Genomic DNA, 23,431 nt, shown 5'->3' with positions numbered 1-23,431 from the left:
TCTCACTGAAGGAAATGAAAGTTCTGCTTTCTCTGTCACTGGGTCCAGTTCATCTTCGACACACGGACTCCTTATTCACAACTTTCACTGGCTTTTCTACAGGAATATGAACACTTGGTGAAAGTTCTCTCCCGGGGTTATTTACTTCAACCAGAAGATGCGGTCATCCCGGCCAAGTGGCCTCCAGACGAAGGGTCATTGATTGATTCTGAAGGAGAATTTTTAATTTCAAGAATAAACTGAGTACCTAACGATGGGAAAACTGCAGTCAAAGCACGGTAAGATTGAGTGCATGTTTTAAAAAAGTATAATAAACTTTGATTTTGTAGTGTTGTATTTGTTTTGTGCGTTAATGGGTGGAAATTAACTGGTTTTATTTTTTCATTCCAAAATATAACTGGGACTAGCCTGTAAACGCAGGGAAAACCCAGAAGGTGAGAACTACAAAACACATGCAACAATTCTTAGATTACTGTATCTCACAAGTATGTACGAACTCGACATTTGGGCTCATGACTCGGTTTCTTTTTTCTTCACAGGGGACAGCGCGCGCGGAGCTCGCGGCGCGCAGGAGGAGTGCGAGGCGCGCGGCACGCGCAGAGCCGGCGAGAAGCAGGTAACACGCGCTTAGGCGCGCGCCGGTCCCGCCTTTGCGAGACGCCAGTTACGAGACTTTCGAAGCGGTCCTCAGGAAAGCAGTCGTGGAATAATAACACAGTAGTCGGTCAGTATCAGTACTGCTTTGCTTATTTATCAAGAAAAAAATGACATGGAGACAGTCAGTGTAAAGGTAAGTACGAAACACGTGACTTGAATGTGTTACTGGAACACATGACATGATGATGTCAAACAAGTATATACACAATCTGTCAAGTATAATATTATATATATAAACATATCTTGCTTGAATGGTGGGGCGAAAGATGAAGATCCGTGTAGTTAAATCAAGATAGTATGGAAAACAATAACAGAAAAGTTGCCTTGACGGACTGACGTGCGGTACGTGAGGATCACTGTGACTGATCACGTGACACCTCTCCCCTGCTGCCTGTTACCTGTTTAAACGGTTTCTAATGTTACCATGTATTTCAGTTTAGGCTTCAGTTCAGATGTTCATTTTTTTCCTGTGGATTTTTGTTGCAGCTTTGCTTAAATGGATACAGATTACGAAAAATGGCAAATTCCAAAAATACACCCGTAATTGGGGCCCCTAATGGGAAAGCTTGTTCAAATGAAAAAGCCACATAAGATGTGTGCCATCTCCCAAGTGGTTCAGTCAGCTGCCTGCATAATTAAAAAATTGACTTTGTGGTTGCACTTTATTTTATTAGATATGCATGTGTTATACTTAGTATAATTTGGGGCATTTTGGGAAATAACATGATAATCATGGGGTGTATTTTGATCCAAAATGATAAACATATATATGAAATCTTTATCACTATGCAAAAATCACCGTGTGAAATATGTCAATATGTAAAACCATGGATGAATTATATGTAAAATTTATTTTAGTGTGTTTAAGAGCTTGTGAGCAAACCTAGTTACAACAGTGTCTGTTTCCTGTATGAAAACATTCTATATTTATTTTGCCATTTTAAAAAGCATAAAAACTAAGATTTGTCTGCAGATGGCTTGTTTTGCAGTTGGCTGTGGTGAATTTAAACTGATAAGTCCTGGAAAAGCATGGTTTTCATTCTCTTCCAATTCCATCATCAACAGGGAATGACCAAAAACATCTGCGCTGAGAGGTTTTAAAAGGCTGTTTGCAGAAGGAGATGGTTTTCTTTCACTTTTCATCCTGTGTGATATTTCCCATCCCTCAGTTCTGCCATTACACCATGGGTTTTGAAGCCATATGACTTGCTTTTTCTCATGAACAAGACTCAACAAAGACCATACCTGTCTGACTTTCTTTAATTAAAGTGTGACAAAGGTTTGTCTCTTTATGGCTGGATCCAGGTACATGTAGAGAAAGGAGCATGTGGGGTTTAACATACAACTACTGGATCCATTACTTACAGATGAGCTTTAGAGAGTAATGGAAACATCAGAAAACAATATTTAGGGGAAAAAAAATCTTTGAAGTGGGTTCCATTTTGAGGCTTTTTTGTTTCCCAGAAGGAAGCTTTGTGTGCATGTAAAGGAGTTTAAACCTGTGTGTCACACCCTAAGGGTAATTCTTAAAAGTTGCCGCAGGTTTTCATGAAACAGCAAAAGCTAAGAGCCCACCTCTGCTGGACACCTAGGAGTCAAATCAAACCTGTAACCCAGACCTACGGCTTTCATTGCTGATTTGTGCCTATGCAGTTCTGTCTGTGTCGGAGTGAGCACTGGCTGCCTGCCTTATAGCTCCAGTATGCGTTGGCCCCCTGTTTCCTGGCTTCCACCCGGCTTTCCCGTCTGTCACGATCGTTGTCCTGTACCACGTGCTCTTTCTTCGCGGTGCCCTGCTCCGAGGAAGTTGCGGCGTGGGATTTCTGGTTTGAGTTACATGGTGTTTGAAGGACTGGAGTGAATGCATTCCCAGCTCCCATTTGTTCCTGCTTTGTTTCTCAGGTTTTGTTTAGCCCGGGGGGATTGGGATCTGAGCGCGTTCCATTTGCCAGAACCCACTCAAAAATGCTTGTAAACCAGGATAATGATGGGATAAATGGGTCATTAGAATGGACATTTAAAAGGAAAGATTAATCAGAACCAGAGTGATAGGCTCTGTTATGTGGGGGCGATAGAATCTCTGGGTATGGTGGAAGGGGGGGTTTCAGCTAGGCCCAGAACATTCCTGTGGTGAGACCACATGCACTTTTGCCTCCCCACCTCACTAGGCTTCTATAGGCAACATGTGCATCACACAGGTCTCTCAGAGACCGGAACAAAACTTTCAAATGGCCAAAAAAATTGCAGCAGTTTAAAAAAAAAAAAAAAACCACTAAAATGTCAACATATCTATAGAAATCAATGTATAATGATGTTTGAAAATGAACATTAATTGTTATTGCTGCTATTTGTAACTACTTTGTAAAAACTATTTTAATGGACATACAGTACTTTTTTAATACGTGTTAGAAAAATGTTTTAAAAGGAGCTAGGTTTTCACAACTAATACAGAAAAGACTGCTGTAAAACATTTAAAAAAAAAAAAATTTTGGCAGCAAGTGCATAGTATCTTGAATTGAGTCCAGACTGAGTTAACGTCATGGCTTTTGTAATCAATATTTTGAAATTAAAAGTGGCAGATGGTTGCAATCTCATACTGGTCTTGGGTGATATATGATTTTGTTCTTTCACCTAAGTGGATTTGCAAAAATGTTTCTTCATAATTTCATATTCTTCCTGAGAAAAACCAGACACTGGAAGCTGGAATATGATTATAGATTCTCACATGATATCAAAAGTCTAACATCAAAGCAAATACTGCCGTTTTCTCTTCAGTTTAGTGCTTTGAAGATAACAAATTTCAAAACATTATTAATGGGATAAAAATATCTTCCCAGATAAAATAAATGGAACTCTAGCAATGCAGTTCTGCATTACTCTCATGGGCAATAATGTTGGTATCCTTGCTCTTTTTATGAATACGGCATAATTGTCTCTAAAGATAAGTTGAAACTGACCAAAGACTTTTGTCTCCACAATGTTTTGCTTCACTGTTATTACAGAACCTTTGTTTGATTCAGAACGTATATCATTTTAAATCAGAAATTAAAAAGAAATGGCTCTGAAAAATTGACACCCCAGACTCAGTATTTGGTAGCACAGCCTTAGGTCAAATTAACTTCAATCAAGCATTTCCAAGGGCCATCAGTGACCTTCCTCCACCTCTGTACCAGCAGTGTGGTCCAGACTTGTGCAAACTGCTTTAGTCCTTCCACATTTAATGGGTGCGATCTTCCAACTGCTGTTTTCAGGTCTCTGCACAGGTTTTCAAAGGGATTCAGATCTGGAGTCATTCTTGGCCATTTCAGAACAGTTCAGAATTTTGTCTTGAACTTTTCCTGGGTGCTTTTTGAGATGCGTTTGGAGTCATTGTCATTGTCATGCTAGAAGGACCAAGATGGATGGAGATGTAGATTTCTGACACTGTTATGATATTACACTCCAGATTGCCTTGGTATTCTCCTAATTTTATGATGCCATTCACACATTCAAGGCACCCAGTGGCAGAGCTGGCAAAGCAACCATGAAATCACTATTTTATTTGTAATCACTAATTTCCTTCCATTGCATTTTTTTCATGCTTTTGGCTGCTACCAAGCACCAAAAGATTTTCTGCTAGTGGATTTTCTGTTAGAAGATATCTGCTAGTGTGAACATACTTTAGATACAGAAAACTTTACATACATTAAAAATGTCTTGCCATTTAAAATAGCATAACATCACACAACAAATTGCTCTCAAAATGCTTCTGCGAGGGGAAAGATCAGATAGTAGTGTAGGTTGTGCCTTGAGAAGCCATTTCTGCTAAACTCATTATGAAACATAAAGTGATGTGAATCAATCCAGCAAAGACATAGGCCTTTCTGTAATGTAGTTTAGCCTCTATAATGTGTCTGAGATTGGTCTGAACACGGAAACATGTCAGCACCCCCGCTTCAGTTCTCAGCAACTTCCTGAAGGAAAAAATGTAATTGTGTCATGAAAGATGTCAAGTGGCCTTTAATGTGATAAGCTCTAATATGGAGTAATGGTCTGCTTCTTCCTCTCAGGCTTATTGGACATAGTTTGATTAGTTTACGTTTACTGAGTGAATTCTTTTATATCTGTCTCACCACCTCCAGGTCCACATGTGTCACTCAGCGTTGGTGAGAGTTGATCCTTTCAGGTTAAGGGTCAAGGAAGAAAGGTTGTCTTTCTGGAGAAGAATTTTGTGTATCTTTCAACACGCTGGCTGGGGGTGTTAGAGCTGTAAGGAACGCAGCTTGTGGCTTTTTTGTACTTCTGCTTCCAGTTCATTTCTGTGCTAATTGAAATGATGCATCATTTTTGAGCCTTATAAATGTGGGGTTAGAATAAATTCTTCAGTTGCACTAAGCGAGAGAGCAGTTTGTTATAGATTCATATTTGCAATGTTAAAGCGTACAAACACTGCATTCCAAGAAGAAGAGTTAATGGGCACTGTATAGGATCCATACCCTTTGTTTTGTCAGGAAGGCTTGGTGAGATAGGATTCTTCAGCTGCCTGGCCCAAACTTCACAGTGCTGAGAGGTAATTTATAGGGAGATCTGAAGTTTTTGGAGACAAAAGGGTTCTCTGCCTGCATCCAGAGAAAGGAGAAGAACAGGGGAGGGGAAGAGAGGGCTAGATAGAGTGAGGGGTTCTGAAATCCAGAGATTGAAGGAATGCAGTAGAAGAGTTGGTTCCTGACCTTCTGAAATGTGCGAGAAAGAGGGAGTTAGCTGGGAGAGATGCAGCCATAGCTATCGACCATTTGGCAACAAAAGAAGTGTAAAACATTTGATGTAAAGGATAAGGTTCTCCATTACCATCCTATGGCTATATTAATGGTGAATTAAGTCTGCTTTATTGGTTTTACTTTACTCAAGGTTTTAGTCAGTTTTTCACAAATGCTGAGCAAGTGCATGAATATCCTGGGGAGGGAACTTGCAATTTGAGTGTCTATAGATCCTGTCCATTTTTTGTTTTGCTGCACGTATTCAGGCTTGGGCATTTTCAGTTGCCCACATTGGAACCATTAGGTACATGGTGTGGTCTAAAAACTTTGATTCTGGTTTCTGGATGTTTGAATCTTGCCTGGTTCTTGTTTTATAATTTCTCATCCTTTCAACCCCGGGCAAGCGTAATTCTACTCAATACATGTTTTATGTAACAGCCCAGTCTATGTTGTATCCAACAACTGAACATTGCCTGCCTGAGTCCTTTCCAGGGATTTCCAGCCAAGGATAGTTCACCCTGGGTAGATATTTCCGACTCTAATTGGAACCAGCAACTGAATCACACCTGCCGTTTAACCCCAAGGTTGCCCCAGGTTTTTAAAAAGGGTAAAAGCAATATAATACATTTGATGTCTTGCAATCAAGGTTCATCCAGCACAGTTATCTTTACTCAGTCTCTGTTTCTGCAAACCCGTTTGTTGGTATCAGATGAATTAGTTGGTAAAACTTGAAGAGAAAGCCCACAATCCTGTTAATGATTATTGTAATTTCTGATAATGGAAAGAATTTTCTGTGTTATATTATCCTAAACCAAGATCAGTTTCATGTTTTGTTTCACATTCTATGTCAGAACAGGAGTCAGTACCTTGTTACTACTAAAAATGACAGAAGCAACTGATTTGTCTGTTTTTGTACATTTTAATATTTTTTTTCTTAATGTTCTAAATTATAGCATTCAGTGGTTAATCTGATGATTAGCATGTAGAGTTTACTATATTTTATACTCAGTACATGGGTGCTTTTAAAAAAGTGATTAAATGTTCCTTGGCACCTAATAAGGTTTTAAGGAATTGTGGAAAAATGCATTAATGTGCTTACCTGTCTTTACTCTCTCATTCAGTATCATTAAATACTTGTTCAGGTCAGCGTCATGGTGATCCGGAGCCTGTCTGAGAAATACAGGGTTCTAGGCTATGAAGAGTACACCCTGGATGAGACACCAGTCCATCACAGGTTACCTGTCTTTGACTTTTAATTTTTTTTCCCCATTGGATGTGAAACTGAACTCAAAGCACTGAGAAATCCTTTGACTAAAGGATATGTCTTAGTTATTAAAAACCTGATTCTAGGAGTTTCTTTGAATTTTTATGTCTTCTTTGAGTGCAAGATTTGTTTTATTTTATATTGCCTTTTCCAGCATCAAAAACTGCTAATTCATAATTAGTTATAGGATTGCTCCTAGCATCAAGATGTTTGGAGGTTACCTTAGACTTTTAAGGTACTGATGTGTTTGAAGAAAATTATTTTTAAGTTACCCTGTTTAAAGGTACTTTGGTGTTTGTTGTCATTTTAGTTTTTAAAGATATCATGGTGGTCACTGACGTTTCTGAAGTGTGTCTTGGGTAAGTGCTAGTGCAGTCTTCTTAGCATCTGTGTTACGGCATACAATTCAAGAGGGCATTTGCAGCCTTGATGAATCTGGCTTCAGAAGGAGGAAGGCTGTGAGCCTTCAGCCCAGTACTGCATGACTTGTGGCAACAGTCCAGAACAGCGGGGTCTTTCAGCACAGCCGCGCCACACATCTGCTCCTGGTTTGTACCTCGTTTGGGGGGGGGGCTATGATGTTATGATGGTGGGAGGGGAGGGGGTTCTGAAGGGATTGATAGTACATGCTTTGAAATGTGAACCTAAGTGTACATGTATGTGGGAGCCCGTGTGTCTGAGAGCCTGGTGTGTCTTCTAAGCCGTGTGTTCATGTGCTTGTCTCAGTATGTGAGTGTTTGTGTTGTTGCCTGTATATTTATTTTCTTGAGAATATCTATGTCAGGACAAACCCTTTGAACCTCTTGGCTTTCTGCCAGAGACAGCTTGCCCACATTACTTGTTGGGATGGGGTTGATGGGTAATAGGCTGGTGTAACTAAAGTGAGATCTGCCAGGCTAAACAAGACAGCCTTCTGCTCAACGGATTTAACAAGCTGCACAAATTGCTTAAGTACAATCTCCAAGCTTGCAGAGCAGTGTTCACACTAGACTATTATTTGGATGGTGATAATTGTTCAGGCTGCTTAGGAGTGCATGGGCAGTTGAAATGAACTTGAGTTACTTTCACAGAGGTAATTAAGGTTTGTTTTGATATGAATGGGGACCTTTTTATTATCTGGCTTAAACTATGGTGATATATTGCAGTAATATAGGTTGTTCACATATAATGGTTGTCAATAGGGAAGAAAGCCTACATCAGCTAGCTCATTCCCTACAACCATTATTCTAGTAAAATCTTGTAATGAAATCAGTATTTTTGTTCTGTAACAGAGCCAACTAATAAGATATATGTCTATATGTTAGAACTGTATACTTTATATTTTTATATTGTATATTTTTGACTGTTTTCTAAGTGATAATCCTTTTGCCTTTGAATTGTTAAGCCTGCAACACACCGATTTCTAACACTTACATTTTGGAGGCTAGCACTTATTACTGCTCAGAATCTCTGACCCCTTTTCTCCACATCAGGAGAAAGTATTCCAAGGTATGAATAGGAGAGTAAACATATTGCCTGTAACAATCATTGTCAATAACAGCTTGTTGCAGGGTCACAGTGGTCCCTAGCCTATCCTGGAAGCATAGAATCATAAGGCATGGTACATCCTGTATGGGATGCTTGCCTATTAGGGTAGCCACATATATGTTCACGCTCATATTCATATGCTGCAGGCAATTTAGAGTCACAAGTTCACTTGAAACAAGGGGGAAGAAACCAGAGGACACAGATAAGATATTAAAATGTGTGGAAAGCATGTAAATTACATGCAGACTGAGCCAAATTTGAACCCATTTCCAAATGCCCAGACAGGCACTGTGAGACACCAGAGCTAACTCTCAGTGCAGCTCTGCCATTATATTTATTTAGTGGTAAATTTATAGAATTGGAAAAGAGCAACGCAGGCAAATGACAACATTTGCACCTGACATCATAATTATTAGATTAGAAAATTAGAACTGACTAATGCCAAAACATTTATAATGGTGAGATTTACGTTTTGGTTGATATTTGACATTTTGTTTACATGTTGATTGAATTAGTGTTAAAAAAAACTTTTGCGATACATCATTAGAATATTTTACCATTTTCCGTCTTACTGTGTTTTCGGAAACAAAGTGAGCAATGGGCTAAACTACCTTGACCTCATTAGAGAGCTTTAAGTCAAGCCTGTGCTCATTGTTTATGAAATACTAAAGTATTGCAACAAACATACATGGGATGCATTTACAGAGTAGCTCATGTGATGTGTACTAGGACCATTGCAAATGTGTGGTGTTAAAATGGAAGTGAATCTAGGTACACTCCCAAAGGTGGCCCCTGTCCAGAAGTAGTCAGTTCACATCTAGTGTGAAAAGGAACCAGACTTACTTACAGTTTCCTAAAAGGCACTAAGACCCTTCAGTGTGCTTTGTTCACTGTTCCTCCAGATCCAGCCAGAGTGAATATGCCGTTAGAGACACTGTACTGTACCCTTCTCCAATAACCCAGCAGGAGACTGATGTCTTTTCACAATGTAATTTTGAAAAGATACTTTCAAACTTATTACCTAGTAAGTCCAAAAATGGTATAAAATAATGCAGATATATGTTTTTGTATGTTTTGCAGTGCTTGAGGAAATGAGTAATCAGTCGTAGCATGTGGCACATGTACTTCGTTTTCTTCTCTGTTGACTGTGAAAGCATCTTCTGCCCCCAGCACAACTCCACTAAGAAGTGCATGGAGACCCTGGGAGGGTTAACACCCGAGTGGTCTCTCCGTAGTTCATTGCAGGAGGAATGAAAATAGCCGAACTTGGAGCACAGGCCTCAGTGCAGACATTTCTGGCATGGTCTGCCTGGATCTGTGACTGCGTTTGATCTTTCGTGCTCCCTTCAGCCAAGTCAAACACAGAGAAGCTCAAAGGTTATTACATTTTAGTGTGTTTGGTGTATTTCCTCACAAGCCCCTGGCTCAACTCAGGAAAGCTTCGCTTCTCTTCCAGAACGGAATTCATTTCAAGAGCATTCAAAGGGGTATCTGATTTTCTTAAATCACGGCTGGATGAGCTTGAGATTAGTGCTTTAGAGTGTGTTATACTTGAGAACTCCTGTATAAAGATTTTCATATGCCCAGTATTACATATAAAAATGTCTAACCACCACTCTGCCTTGGTCCTGATATGCTGTGTATGAGGCAGAACTGGGGCTCCTACTTATGTCTCCTCCTTGATGGATCAGTTAATGCATGTGCTGTAATTTAGTGCTGAAATCTTGTGTTGTAAGGCCTCAAGGAACCAACCAGCTCCAAACAAGTCTAACATTTTCCCTTTAGCCAAACACACTGACAAACAGAAATGTTGTATCTACCACCTAGTTTGTGTCAGTCAGACCATCCCACGTAAAAGATGATCCAGCTGGCAAACTTCCTGACTGACTCGAGCTATACCACCCTTGTCATCAGTGGCAATGGGGCATGAGGCACATACTGTAGAGCCAGCACTGTGTCACAAAGAGCCCAGTTATGTGGATGAATGATGTGTGCTGCACAGCCTAATGAATGACAGATTCCAAGTGTCGTTCTCCTTGGTGGGCTCTCTTACCATGTCATTCTGAACCAGGAGAACTCAGTGTTGAACCAACTTGTTGCTTTATTTGAAATAACAGCCTTGGGAAATATGGTTTCAAATGTTTAAGCACACTCATTTATGTAAAGGGGATGTATGCAGTAAATAATTTACAGCAGACAATCTCATATATAAATCATGGCTTCCTGTGGGTACATACAAAAATATTCTAACAGTGCTCTTGAAATGTGTATACTTTTAATTAATGTACATAGCTAACAAAATTGAATGTGTCAGAATAAGCAAATGAAACTAAGCATGAACTAATAGTTAAGTGATAAGACTTCAAAAAGTCCATGCTGATACTTTATAAAGAGTAGAGTGTGATATATTTGCTGAAAAGATGATTAACTTGACAACCGGAAGACTTCATCTAGGTTTATTCAGTCCAGTTAAATGCAGTCAGTTTTTCTGAAAGTGCATTTCAGGTGGTTTCACAACTAACCATGCGGACAGCACTCTGATCTTGCTATGCAGTCTGTGCCTCTTATGTGCATCGCTTGTGAATTTTATGTACCCTGTTTTGTTTCTGACCGTGTCCTTACTAAAATTCCTTATCCATATTGTGCACATTCAAAAAAGGAGTTTTGGCAGTAACCTCAGGACTTTTTTACAGGAATGGAAGGCTGGAAATGGGTCTTAGGCTTTTAAAGGTTCTTGGACTGTAAAAAGGTTTCTTTAACAGAGGCTTTGTTACATCTGATTTGGGAGATCTCTGGCACATATTCTGAATGTCTACTTAATATCTGAAAGGGGACTAGATTTAGTGTTTTAAAACATGCTTCATGTAGGGTAGGGTTGCTTGAAGTCATGAAGTTAAGTCAGATCATATTAAAGGCAAAAAGTGTTTTGATTTAAATTTTCTTCCCACATTTCAGGCATCTTTTGCAATACTTTATCTGGTGGTACTTTATCTGTTTCAAACCATTTCTTGAAGAACTTTAAATCAATATATTATGTGCTCTTCTGTTCAATAGTCTTTATGAAGCTTTGGGAAGATCATTCTGATGAGACCAAAAGTGAGTTTCAGAAAGTAAGTACATTTTCACAGCTGATAAATAGCAGCTTTGTTGGACTTACCTTGAAATTCCCGCAGTGAATCCAGCATATCCATACCCAACATGATGTTGCAGTTGTCAGACCCAGACCCCTGCTCTCAGAGACAGACAATCGGGGCCATTGCCCGTCTATACCATAGGGACAATTTCTGATTATTAAATAAAATGCTAGCATGGTGCTGTTGCAGTTCTTTAGTGGTCTGAACTGTATGTGTTCTTATTAAAGACACCAGAAGACCCAAATATTCTGGAGCTTTCATTCAACTCTGTAAAAATGCCTTTGATAAAGCTCAGGAGCATTTTCCTCTCAACTGCTGGAAAATGAGAGAAATTACGAATATGTTCATTCATTATCTCTTGTCATTTCATTGTGGTGAATGTAAGTGACAGTAAGACATAGGTCAAGGAACAGGATGAAATCCCATTGAGGTTCCACAGTCCAGGATGGGGTGCAGGGCCCATTCCTCGGTCCATCACATCTGAAAGCTGTTAGTGCTGAAACAGACTGGCAGCTTCAAACGGCGAGCTGGCGTACCTCCTCCACATCAAATTCCTCACAGATGGGGAGCAGCACAAACTCAGCCTTTGTTACCCAAATGTGCTTCTCTTCTCCCTCAAAAACGAGGCCCTGCCAGATGTGCTCTCACGGACAGGCTGTTGTACACTCACCCACCCACCCCTTTCCGTCTTGTTTTAAGATCAACTTGAAAGCGGGTGTAGTCGGTCGTTGTTCCTCCTCTTGAACTACATCCACTCAGGTCCTCAACATGTCTGAAACCTCAGAGGCAGAAATATGTCTTGTGTAACGCATGAACCCTCAGCTTTCATATTTAAGGGCGTGATCTTTTTGATAATGACCTCACAGTTCCTCTCCACCGTTCTGTGTGACATGTTGCCCTGGGGTAAGGGCGTCATCCTGCCTATCAGAAAAGAGACACCGCTATGACATGCTGTGCGCCCCTGTGAGGTGTCGGGTATCATTTATATTTAAACCTCTCGTTCTTTTCTTTTTTGTGGATATATAATGACTTATATAATTGCTCAGAATCTCTTTCTGGAATGTATGCACAAATTACATATCTTGTTTTTGATGTCCAATTTTGCCACCCATTTTTTTGCGTCAACATCCTGCTGCTCGTTTCACAATGGGGGGCAAGGAGCACATAAAGGCCCTTATGGGGCTGAAAGAGTCCAGTGTTTCCCTTGAAAGAAGTGCCCTTGTCTCTTGTTTCTTTCCGTAGGCCCCCTCCGCTTCAAAGGCAGAACAGAATCTATGGCCTGTGATTTATGGCCCTTTTTTAGGTAGCATATTTACCCAGAGGGTAATTAAAAATAAACAGCAGGGAGATTGAGTGGCCCAGTTATGCTACCTCTGGAGCTGTAGGAAAATCTTTAATATCTACCCATCCATTGCAGTTAAGGGCTTTGGCTGCTGAATGGGCAGTTGGTTTCTTTCTCTTCCTCGGTTTTTTGGCATTATTTTTTCTTGTTCCAGAGAACCTACAGTAAACTTTTATTGTACACTGAGAGAATCACTTGCCACAGTCTTGCTAGCCATATTTTCTCTGTTTGCCTTTTAAGCATGACAATGAATTGAGTATGTTTATTGTCACAGGTTTGCATAGTCTGGTAATAAGAATGATTAGAATAAGACCTTTCTGTTTGTCATCAACTGCATGAATAAAGTAAAGAACCTACATACCTTTAATCTGTAGAAATGTTTAATGACAAACGGTGGATTTACTGTGGGTTTCTCTCTGTTTTGTAGGATGTCTGACTATACGTCAGCAATGACTGTTCATTTATCCTGACACTTTTCAATATTTCTGCATCTAGCCATTTCTCAGCGTTCCTGTATTCCAAATTTTTTTTTAGTTTTCTAAAAAAAAAAATTTCTGACTTTTTAGTTTTCTAGAGCCCTACCACTTACTGTTTCTGTGTTCCACCAACTTTCTGTTTTCCAGTGCTCCTCCACTGGTCATATTTCTGTATCCCACTCCTAGTGGTCTTCCTGCATTCTGTAGCTGCCAGAACCAGTGAGCTGGGGGCCTGGAGTGGGGCTGCAGGGATTTCACATGGAAGCTGCTTCCCACACTGATATGATGCTTTGTGTTGTATGGAATAAGAAATTGGCAGGAGAGAATGATTCTCATGGGCGGAGTTAATGAACAAAACTTTAGGATTCATAGTGATTGCATTACTGTTCTCAAGAGCAGAAAATGAAAAAATAAAAATTAAAATCCCCTAATACAAGACACAAAAGTTTTGGAAGATGTGTGGCATTTTTCATTTATCATGCCCATGTAGCTTGCTGTAAGTGTAGTTTATTGTGACTCATCATGCAGGGTGTTGCTCGTGTCTTTCAACAAAAAAATCATGGCAGCAACTCTTCATTTCCAAGCTTGTTGAAGGCCCACCTAATGTATATTATCAGTTTATGTGCAAACGTGTGGGTGGTTTTCAGCTGATGCGTGCAGAGCCAGCAATGGATGGGTGGTGATAAGTAACATCAGATCTAACAGGAGCCACAAAGGCTGTCATGGTACTCAGGAGGTTCCATAATCTGGAGCACAAGGGGCGTGTGGAGACCAGATACTCCTCCTTCCTTCCCTGATGTCTTTGGCATGAAAGACATTTTTATTCTTCAGCTTCCAGGTGAAAGCTTTCTAAGCCACATGCTTGATCCAGTACAGAATACCCTGCAGATAAATATGCATCATGGACACGCTCCAGTTTTAAATTCATACACTTATTGTGACTAGAGGAGAAACATGAGGCCAGAAATGTGACTGTTTTGCATGAACAAACAGTCACAAATTTTGCATGGAATCCAAGAACTCCTGTTTTCATCTCCAGGATCTATGAGTTTCTGTCCATTACTCTAAGGTCTGATACATTTTGGGCTGTGTCTGGGCTCTGATCAAGGGGATTTCTTTTCCCTTCCCAGGATTTGCTTGTTTGCTTTTCTGTGTTTTTCACAGCTTGGAGCAAAGTCAAACCATTTTTCCATTTCAGGAAAGCACCCTGCTTTCCATTCTAGTACATTGATCTGTTGCAAATCATAACGTTACAGTTTTCAGTAAATGTTTTCAGTCACACATTTGAAGACAGGTGAAAGTAGCCACCCACATCTGCATTGCAAGCTTAATTCCTGTCTTCTTTACATCTTAATTAATTCATACTAAAATAAGAGGGAGGACAGCATACAGAGAACACTTGTAAAAATGAAATTTTTTAGCTGTTGTGCATATTAATAATTGAATAACATGATAAGGCAAGACAACAAATAATAACTGACTTGAAGTGGTTTGTTTACAAATGCTACCTTGATTATGCAGTTGACCATCATGTCTAAAGCTAGTACTTGGGCTCTTCTGAGTGTCAAATGGTTGATTCAGTAGACTTCTATCTTACATGATGTAATTTAGCTGGAGGTGGTGGGCTGGCATATTACATTTCAACAGTGGGTACATCTTGTTTAATGTGAAAGCTCTTTTGCTGTTTAGAAGTCCATTATTATTCCTGTCTCTGACATTATTCATGTAGCTGACGCTTTTCTCCAAAGCAACTAATATTGTTGTTTTTTTTTTTTTTTTATATTTTATAAATACTATGGTACTTACAATTATTTACCTGCAGCTAGGAAATTTTTACTCTTTTCAGGGTAAATTACCTTGATTGAGGCTACTACAGTAAGAGTAGGAATTCAGTCATAGATCTTTCCATTGCAAGGCGATGGGTCTAAGCAGTACACTACCTGCTGGCCCTGTGATGCTCGATATTACAAACTGAACAGTGCTAAAGCCAAAACTAAAAATGGCACAGACATGCATGGATGCTGTGGCCAAATGGGAAATCAAAAGGTGTTGTGCAAACAGCTTCTTGGTCCATTCTAATTTCCATTAGACCATTGACAATAGAGACATAAACACACAAACAACAGTTAACTTTTTGGAACTCTATAAACCAGAGGGCTTGATTAGCTTCTCAGCCTTCACTTCAATGGAGCTCAAGAGCTGCTCTTTCAAATTAGCAAACGTCCAGCCAGCGTCAAGAGAGCTCACCAATTAACTCATCAAGGCCCCCGATGTTCCTCTTTAGTGTACCTTCACCCACATGCATCCCCTCTTCCTCCTTCCCCTACAGCACTTCACAAATCTCACATATGGTTTTGTGTGCAGAGCCAGGTCTCCTCTGGAGTTAGGGGCTTTTGTTTCCAAGCGAGTTCCTTCTCTCCTCCAGTTACGTTTAGCTGGAACTAAGACAGTTTGCTTACTTAAAATTGTGCACTCTCTCCCCTTTACAGAGTATCCAGAGCCTGGACAATGGACCTTTTTCTGAGGTATTCCTGAAACTTGTTTCCATGGTGGTCACTGGGAGGTGGAATCCCCCGTGGCTCCCTAAACTTATGTGGGAACTGCTTTACTGGGAGGGCCTTGTGTATGTGTGCATTACTCTGAGCCACTAACCAACCAACATATTTACAGGATCTTTTTATGTCCCTAGAAGTCTTCAAACCTCAGATTGCTTCAAAGATTTTTGGGAGGAGAACCTGTATATACCTCATTCATTCAGCTCTACAGACTCACCAGTTCATCTGTTGCAGACATGCAGCGGTTTTGCTAATGATGCTGTCTATGCAGGGTACTTTAGGATGTTACTTTTCATCATTGGAGAAGGAGACCATGTCACATTGTCATTCAGAGCCACTGAGCAATGCCTAAAAAGAAGTTTTGAAGCGATGCCTGAGGCAGCAAGAATGTTTTTGGCTCTTTAGCACAGTCTACAGCTCAAAAGACTAGAAGAGAGGACATCACACCCTCTGAGGAGGAAAGCCAGCTAGCCTAGCACTGCTATAAACGCCTTGATTGGACGCCTTGTTCCTGTGTAACAAAACATACTCATAAAATCAGCAGAAGCAAATAAACCCTGTTGTTAATCATAATGAAACTACATTCCCAAAAAGTTAATGAAGGTTGACTCAAACTAAGCAGATTTCATTGTTTCCACTAATGAAAAAGAAAAGTGGAATTGGAGGGAGCGAAGACTGAAATTAAGTTGTGTTGAATGTTGTGTGTCACAGTTGAATGTTTAAAAACTAAGTAAACAAAGCATTTTAAAGGTGAAATGGAATTCGCAGTTGCTTCAGGTCCTTGAGACCAGTAGGCATTAAAAACAAAAGCAAGAAAGGCTATAAAGTCATAAAATTAAGAAGCAAAAAGTTCCCACATGATTCCAACAACATCCCCCTAGAGCAGAGATTCCCATTACTTGGTCCTCCTGAAACCTTGCATTGTTGGAGAGGTGTTAGCCACAGACCTACTCCCACCGCCACCACCTCGAGATCAGCCCCTCGGATGTCCGGGCAGATCAATAAGCTACCCCAGTAAGGTGTCGGGTGACAGGAAGTGGAGGAGAACAAAGCTGTGCAGTGTTCTTGGGGTGCAGGGCTGATGTCACCCAGCTCTCTGCAAAGAAAACTACCCCCTCCCCGTCCTGGTAACTCTACCCCACATGAAAGGCAGGCAGCAGGCGGGCTGTGAAGGAGACTTGGCAGCAGTGTTGCGTGAAGTCAGGACACACAGTCAACACACTCTTCTCCAGCCCTTTGTTCTCCACAGGTTTGTCAGGGAGCTGCACTTTCCTGTGTTTGTTTTGTGGAATATTGAGATATATCAAATGCGCAGGTTCTTACAACTTTCTGTGTGGTTGCGATATTACTGACCTGTTCCTACAGATCTGGAGGTGTGATCATTTATGCAAATCTTTTTTTTTTTAAAAGATGTCAGTACAGTCTGCTGAACCAGAATTGACTCAACGATGTGTTTTGTTCAGTGTATTTTAACCTTTGAACATAATATTGTGCTTTTAACTGATAAGGCCTACAGATAAGGGATGCAAAGGAGGAGACAGTTTTGCACAGTGAAAAGACTTTCCTTCTGAGGTCCATCAGAGATGACCAATTGTGAGGACAAGGTGCACGTGAAGAGTGCAGTTTCGGACGTGACGACACGCGGTATCTGTGACCGCAGCCTCCTGTTGGTCACAAGCAGCACATGGTGGCTTTTAGGCAAAGAAAAATTAAGCTCATTAAGCCTGCCACATATTTGACCTTCAACAAGCACACTTTGGACTTCAGCAACAACCATGGAGGGCATGTCATACCAGGGCACCGCATGTCACTAAGAGCATTATGCTCAAAATGTAAAAAGACACAGGAGGTTGGAGGGGGCTGCCAAGATGTCTGAATGTGGCCCGGAGGCTGATGAAGCCTGTAAGGAGGAGGGACCACTCACACCTCTTGTGAAATGAACAGCCCACCTTTGTGCTCTTCCTCTGTCCTTTTATTACACCACAAAAGGGCAGAAGAATCTCAACGGGGGCTGTTCGTTAATTGCAAACAACTCACCGCGGCCTAAAAAGCCCACAGGTATTTGCTAGTGTACCGTGGATTTGCACGTAGATGTACCTTTCGAGACTTTGCTACATTCTCTGTTCAGCCTGGATGAATATCCAGACTCATAGTAAGGTCACAGTACGGATATGTACTTGTACTGATGGTCATAGTGCTGGGGACACTGGTGCTGAGGGTGAGTAACTGATGAGTACCTTTTAACAGGATGCTTCTGGTCTGGGCAATCCTAATGAAGAATGCAGGTCAAGTCAAGGATCCTTTAGACTCCATATGTTTTTAAATACTCCAAATAGCTGTCAAAGTTAGTCTCAGCTGTTTTGTTTCCATCTATTATTAAGCTGTTGGGGGGAAAAGTGCAAATGATTGTGGGAGATCTCTCAGAGCTGTCAGCAGTGGCGTGAGCTGTAAGGTCTGTGTGATTCATGTGTGGAATGGTGTCAGTTATCAGCTAAAGGTGCAGGTGTGTGTGTGTGTGTGTGTGTGTGTGTGTGTGTGTGTGTGTGTGTGTGTGGTGAGAGAGGGAATAAAATAGCCTAAAACATACATTTACTCTTTGTCATATTCCTGTGCACTTCTGCATACATAAAATAGCAGTGAAAAGTGTGAGTAGTACAGGTGGGCAACCCGAGCAGCAACACCTGTACGGGACAAACCGGACAGGGGAGTGAAAGCAAAGCAAATCACAGTGTGTCCTACTGTACATCTGCGGCAAGTGCTGCAGGAGACCTGGGCAGACGTGGCAGCTCCGTTCCTGGTCAAACTTGTTAAGAAAACGCTGAATGTGAAAACAACAAGTTTCCTCCAAGTGCGTTCACACTTCTCACTGGTGCTGCGTAGGGCAGAAAAAGCCTTGGAGGTATTGAAGTTTGATCAGCGTTGCTGACGGTGCCGGAGCGGCGGAAACTGCGGTGCTCCACTACTTACGATGTCTGGCATTGATAGCAAGTGTAGCCACAGTAGTAGTAATGGCAGTGGTAGCAGCAGTAACGCCGATTGGTAAGAAGGAATGTAACCGTTTTCCGGGGGGGGCGACCTCAGAGCGCCTCCGCGCGTGCGCCTGACAGAGACGCAAGCATTAAGCGAGAGCGATAAGGCTGATGGGGAGCATATGGCTGTCTTGGATGCATGTGCAAGTTGGAAACAACTTGAAAGCCTTGGCTGCAGCGCTGATCTTTTGACCCAGACTGTGACACACAAGAGCAGCGCAGATGTTCAAAGCCTCGCAGCTCTCTCATCTCCTGGCCCTGCCTGTTCTCAAAGTGTGTGTTTACGCTGCATCTGTGGTCAAAGAGCTGTAGATTCACTTACATCTCCCCCTCTGCCTCCTCCTCTCTTACTTTCTCTCACCCCCCACCCCTTCCTAGGACTTGCAGAGTGGAGAGCTGCTGAGGGATGGACAGTTCTTGGACTTCGTCTGTCCCCTAGAGGGTAAATACAACACTACACATCCTGACATCGGTTTCGGAGCGGTCGGCTCTAAGGCATCGTATCACTTTGTAACGTGACCGTTATTTTGGGTTTTTGCAATACTGAACGTCTTCATATGTGCATGTGCTGGAGATAAAGGTTACTGGTGGACAGCACTGCAGTGCTACTGCCTTCGGTGATGGGATACAGATGAGTCCGGATAGATTTAGTCCTGCGTGCTTCACAGTGTCGATGCCGCCCGAGAAAGGAGAGAAGTGCGAGAGGTACGCGCAGTTCCTCCACGCGGACGACGCGGGGCGCCAGCTTCAGAAGGAACCTAGCAGATGTTCTGGAAAGAAGGGCATCAACATGGAGGTGAGTGCTCCTCCGACTTCTCGGTATTAATGTACCGAAACATATGGCTAAGGATGTGGCTGAATGTATAGAGTTTGAAAAAGCCATGTTTGTGGGACAGTTAGTAATATAGTGGTTAGCGCTGCTGCCTTTGGACCCAACAGTCACAGGTTCAGCCCCTACCCTCTGGCTGTAGTACCCTTGAGCAAGGTACTTACCTTAAGTGGCTCCAGTAAAATTATCCAGCTGTATAAATGGGTAAATAATTGTAAATACAGTACCTCAACATTGTAAGTCACTTTGGAGAAGAGTGTGAGATAAATGTAAAAACCCTTATCCTATGTGTGGGGTGTTCAGATCTAAATAATATAGTTATTTCCTCCCTTGCCTTCTAAATCAGGCCTGAAGGTTTTAAGCACATCTTTTTATCTTCCCTAAAATTAAATGTAGATTAATTAAAGAGGATAAAAATCATGATGCATTGTTGCTTTGATTGTAATTATGTTTTTAGGTTGCTAGAAATATATTTCTAAACTTTTATGGACCCAGTTCCCACTTTTTAAATGCTTGTGTTTCCATGGCGATAGGAAGTAGCATTCGACGCTTCGCTAGAGGATGACAGCCGACATGAGTGGGTCTTCACCCTCTACGACTTTGATAACAGCGGGAGAGTTACCAAAGAGGTAAAATGGGGGGGGGGGGGGTGAAAGGGGATCCAAATAAACATAAACTGTGGTCTGTGTGGGGAATGTTTTCAAATGTTTATGGCTTTTCTGTATTTTTGTGTTTTTTTTTTTTTTTTTTTTTAAATCAGCCTGTGTTTTGTGAAAGTCTGCATGTGATAGGGTGTTCTATGTGTGTCTGTGTGTTCATGCGTGCTTGTATCCGGAACAGGACATGTCCAGCCTCATGCATACCATCTACGATGTGGTGGACGCATCGCTGAATCATCTTTCAAACAACCACAGCAAGACGCTGCGTGTGAAACTGTCGGTGAGCCCTTCTCCCAGCGTTCGCCGCAGGGACGTGTGCAGCACTGCCGCAGGTGACCAGCAAATGGTGATAAAAACATACAACTGAGTAATAGCCTGATACAGATGGTCGATCCCTACTGTTGTTGCTGTTACTAGTGTGTTCATTCATTTTGCTACCATAAAGGACGTACGGAATTCTAAAAAATACGAAAATGCACTGCCCTAATAATTACATCATGAAAATAACTTTCCATCCTTATTTTTAGTTATCAGATACAGTAATGATTAAATAAGAAGGGTAAGATAAGTCTGAGTGTCTGTATGCTTGTACATGGAGTTATTGCATCATTACTTTTTTGGGACCATCCTGCCACAAATTGCTCCTCCAAGCTGACCTCTCGTGCCTCTACCCTCAGATGGAGACTTGGGCCACTGCCGGGCCGAGCTGGATTACCAGGACGAGAGCCGCTGCGCAGACCGTAGACTGTCTGCCCTCCTCAGGTTTGCACAGCAGTGCACATGTCAGAACTGTCTCATCACTGGGAATCACATATTAGGGATTGCATTGTACAGAATTTCCTTTTCTTTATTTTGCATCCTTTTCCTCACTTTTGTATGCTTTTATGCTTAATCAATCCAACTAATCCATCATATGAACTGACACTTGCCAGACAGCCTGGAGTTCAGTGTGGTCTGCGCTGGCGAGGCCTGCAGTCGTGGCCCCGGTGACATTTCCAGCCAGAGATGCATATGGAAACTTTGTGTTTTCCTCTGTTTTCCACCAGGGGGCAGAATTTGGAGCATCAGGTGAGCGCAGAAGGCAAGCATTACTGCGTGGATGAGAACACGGAGAGGAGAAACCATTATCTGGACCTGGCTGGGATAGAGAACTACACATCCAGGTTTGAAGGAGGTGAGACCCAATTGCTACGTGTTCTGTTTTCTTGTTCTCTCCGTGGACCAGGTGTTTGCTCCAGTGCTAAAGATGTACTAAAATGTTTTACAACGTGCTGTGATTAACGTAGTGCTATAAGTGCTACTCGCAGCAGTCCTCGCAAGCCATTAGCACAGCTGTCAGCACACCTTAAAGAGCCCCCCCTCCATCTGGCTCTAAACACAATAAACTACATTTACTGGCAAACCCCACGAGTAATATTCGTAGTGAATTAGCTGAAGCGAGGAAGAAGGGTTGGATGCACTGCAAGTACTTTGCTGTTGTCACAGAAACGCCAGCCCGACCCTCCCACCCCGTCTCGCCTTTCCTACAGGGTCACCTTCTCTACAGCCACGTCAGGAGCACCATAACCGACCGTCACACTCTGCCCACCAGCGTCGCTCACAGGTCCTCGGGGAGAGCTGCCTTAACGCGGAGTCCCGTGGAAAGCTCACCCAGTTCCCGAGGTCTCCCAGGGGGAGGAGCACATCAGGGGGTAATGGAGGCGGCCGACCCAACAAGTGCCACGGGTACTATCCTCCACAGCAGCCCGCCTCGCATGGCGGCCCCTCTGCTGGCCACCACGTTGCCCAATTGGCCGCGCAGCACCCTTTGCAGCACAGCCACAGCCGAAGGCTCCGTGCCAAGGTCAGAGAGGCCCTGTCTCCCTCCAGAGCGCCTCTTCAGCAGCCTCCACCCCCGGGGCACCCTGCGCTGGAGCGAGAGCAGCCTGCCGTCCTGCCCGGCCCCGCCGCTGTGTTTCCTGTGGCTCAGCGTCACGAACACCACCATCACCATGAACATCACCACCATCACCACTACCACCACTACCCTCAGACATGAACGCAAGCGGCACCACCAACACTACGCCCAAGCATGAACACCAGCATCTCTAACACCCTCATATATGAACATCAACACCAACAGCACTTTGTTCAGACATGCACTGCCCTCTAACAGGAAGGAAGCAGCAACCACAAGCAGCACTGGGTACAGGGATCATCCACATGTGGCCTCCAGAGGCATTACCATCTCCTGCGTGTTTTCCACCCCGTTTTGGGATCAGGTGGTACCGTATAAACTGGGACACTGATTTTCTTTCAAACTGATGAATGTAACAGATTCAGGACAAATGGTGCCATTTATCTAAGGGCTGTGTTGTACTTTTTTTTTTTTTTAAAAAATATCCAAAGGTTCTCAGATTAGAAGAAAAAAAAAGATTTTCTGCTTCTCACTCTTTCACAGTGTCCTCCCGCAGTCCTCCTCTCTGTTACATCTCTATTGATTTATATACCGTATCTTAGCCCAGATAAAATATATGCAAATATAGAGTGTAGTCCCGCGGCTGCTGTGTGGGACGTGGTTCTGGATGACCGTGGTTACGAGTGTGTCTGAATGGCTGTGGTTCTGTACGATCATGGTTTTGAATGTGCTCATATGAGGTGTGTGACGGTGGGTCTGATTGTGGCATGCTCACATGTGTATGTTTGAGGATGTTACCCGGAGTGTCAGATCTCTGTGTGAGGATGTTAGCTGGGAGCCAGCTGGACTGTGGAATATCCCCTCAGGAGTTATTTTTTAACATTTTATTTCATCACCACTGCTATTTTAAATAAAAAAAAAATCTTTATGTATATAAAATCTGTATAAATATACATATATTACAGTATATTCTGGATAATGTGTATCTATTGTGTATGCATGTGTAACATGTTCTTTTTTATATATTTTAATAAATACATATTGTTTATTGAAAATTCTGCTGTTTATGTAGCCAAGTCTTGTGTGTCCGAAGTTGTGGCTTACAATTTGGACTGATGTGCGTTTGACCTCTTTGAAAATATTGGTTTGTAACACTCCTTTACTGCCTCGAGGTGTGTTCATCCACGGCGGCTGTCAGTACCCCCAGATTTTAGAGTCACGGGAGTGAAGATCGGTTTTCTTAAGATAAGTAGCACCTGGAATTATTAATTTATAAGTACCAGCATGACTCTACTGCATAAACATCTTTCTTTAGGACTTTAATGC

The 23,431-nt window shown here is 42.1% G+C and overlaps 1 protein-coding gene across 2 annotated transcripts; it reads left to right on the top strand.

Annotated features, from left to right (window-relative positions):
- On the top strand, positions 1 to 23,155 carry LOC108933283 (protein naked cuticle homolog 2-like). 2 transcript variants are annotated; one of them, XM_018750228.1, is made up of 10 exons: positions 1 to 278; positions 408 to 434; positions 540 to 616; positions 19,099 to 19,162; positions 19,389 to 19,516; positions 20,083 to 20,178; positions 20,390 to 20,540; positions 20,886 to 20,970; positions 21,255 to 21,382; positions 21,738 to 23,155. In XM_018750228.1, the coding sequence occupies exons 1-10, from the start codon at positions 254 to 256 to the stop codon at positions 22,244 to 22,246; spliced, it is 1,290 nt and encodes a 429-aa protein (XP_018605744.1). In that variant the 5' UTR covers positions 1 to 253; the 3' UTR covers positions 22,247 to 23,155. The 2 variants fall into 2 exon arrangements, with proteins under 2 accessions (XP_018605744.1, XP_018605745.1); XM_018750229.1 differs by lacking the exons at positions 1 to 278; positions 408 to 434; positions 540 to 616 and adding an exon at positions 736 to 790.
- The last annotated feature ends 276 nt before the right edge of the window (positions 23,156 to 23,431 follow it).

Source organism: Scleropages formosus, chromosome 23 (assembly GCF_900964775.1).
Source record: "Scleropages formosus chromosome 23, fSclFor1.1, whole genome shotgun sequence".
NCBI classification, from domain to species: Eukaryota; Metazoa; Chordata; class Actinopteri; order Osteoglossiformes; family Osteoglossidae; genus Scleropages; species Scleropages formosus.
This window is presented reverse-complemented; position numbering and strand designations above follow the sequence as displayed.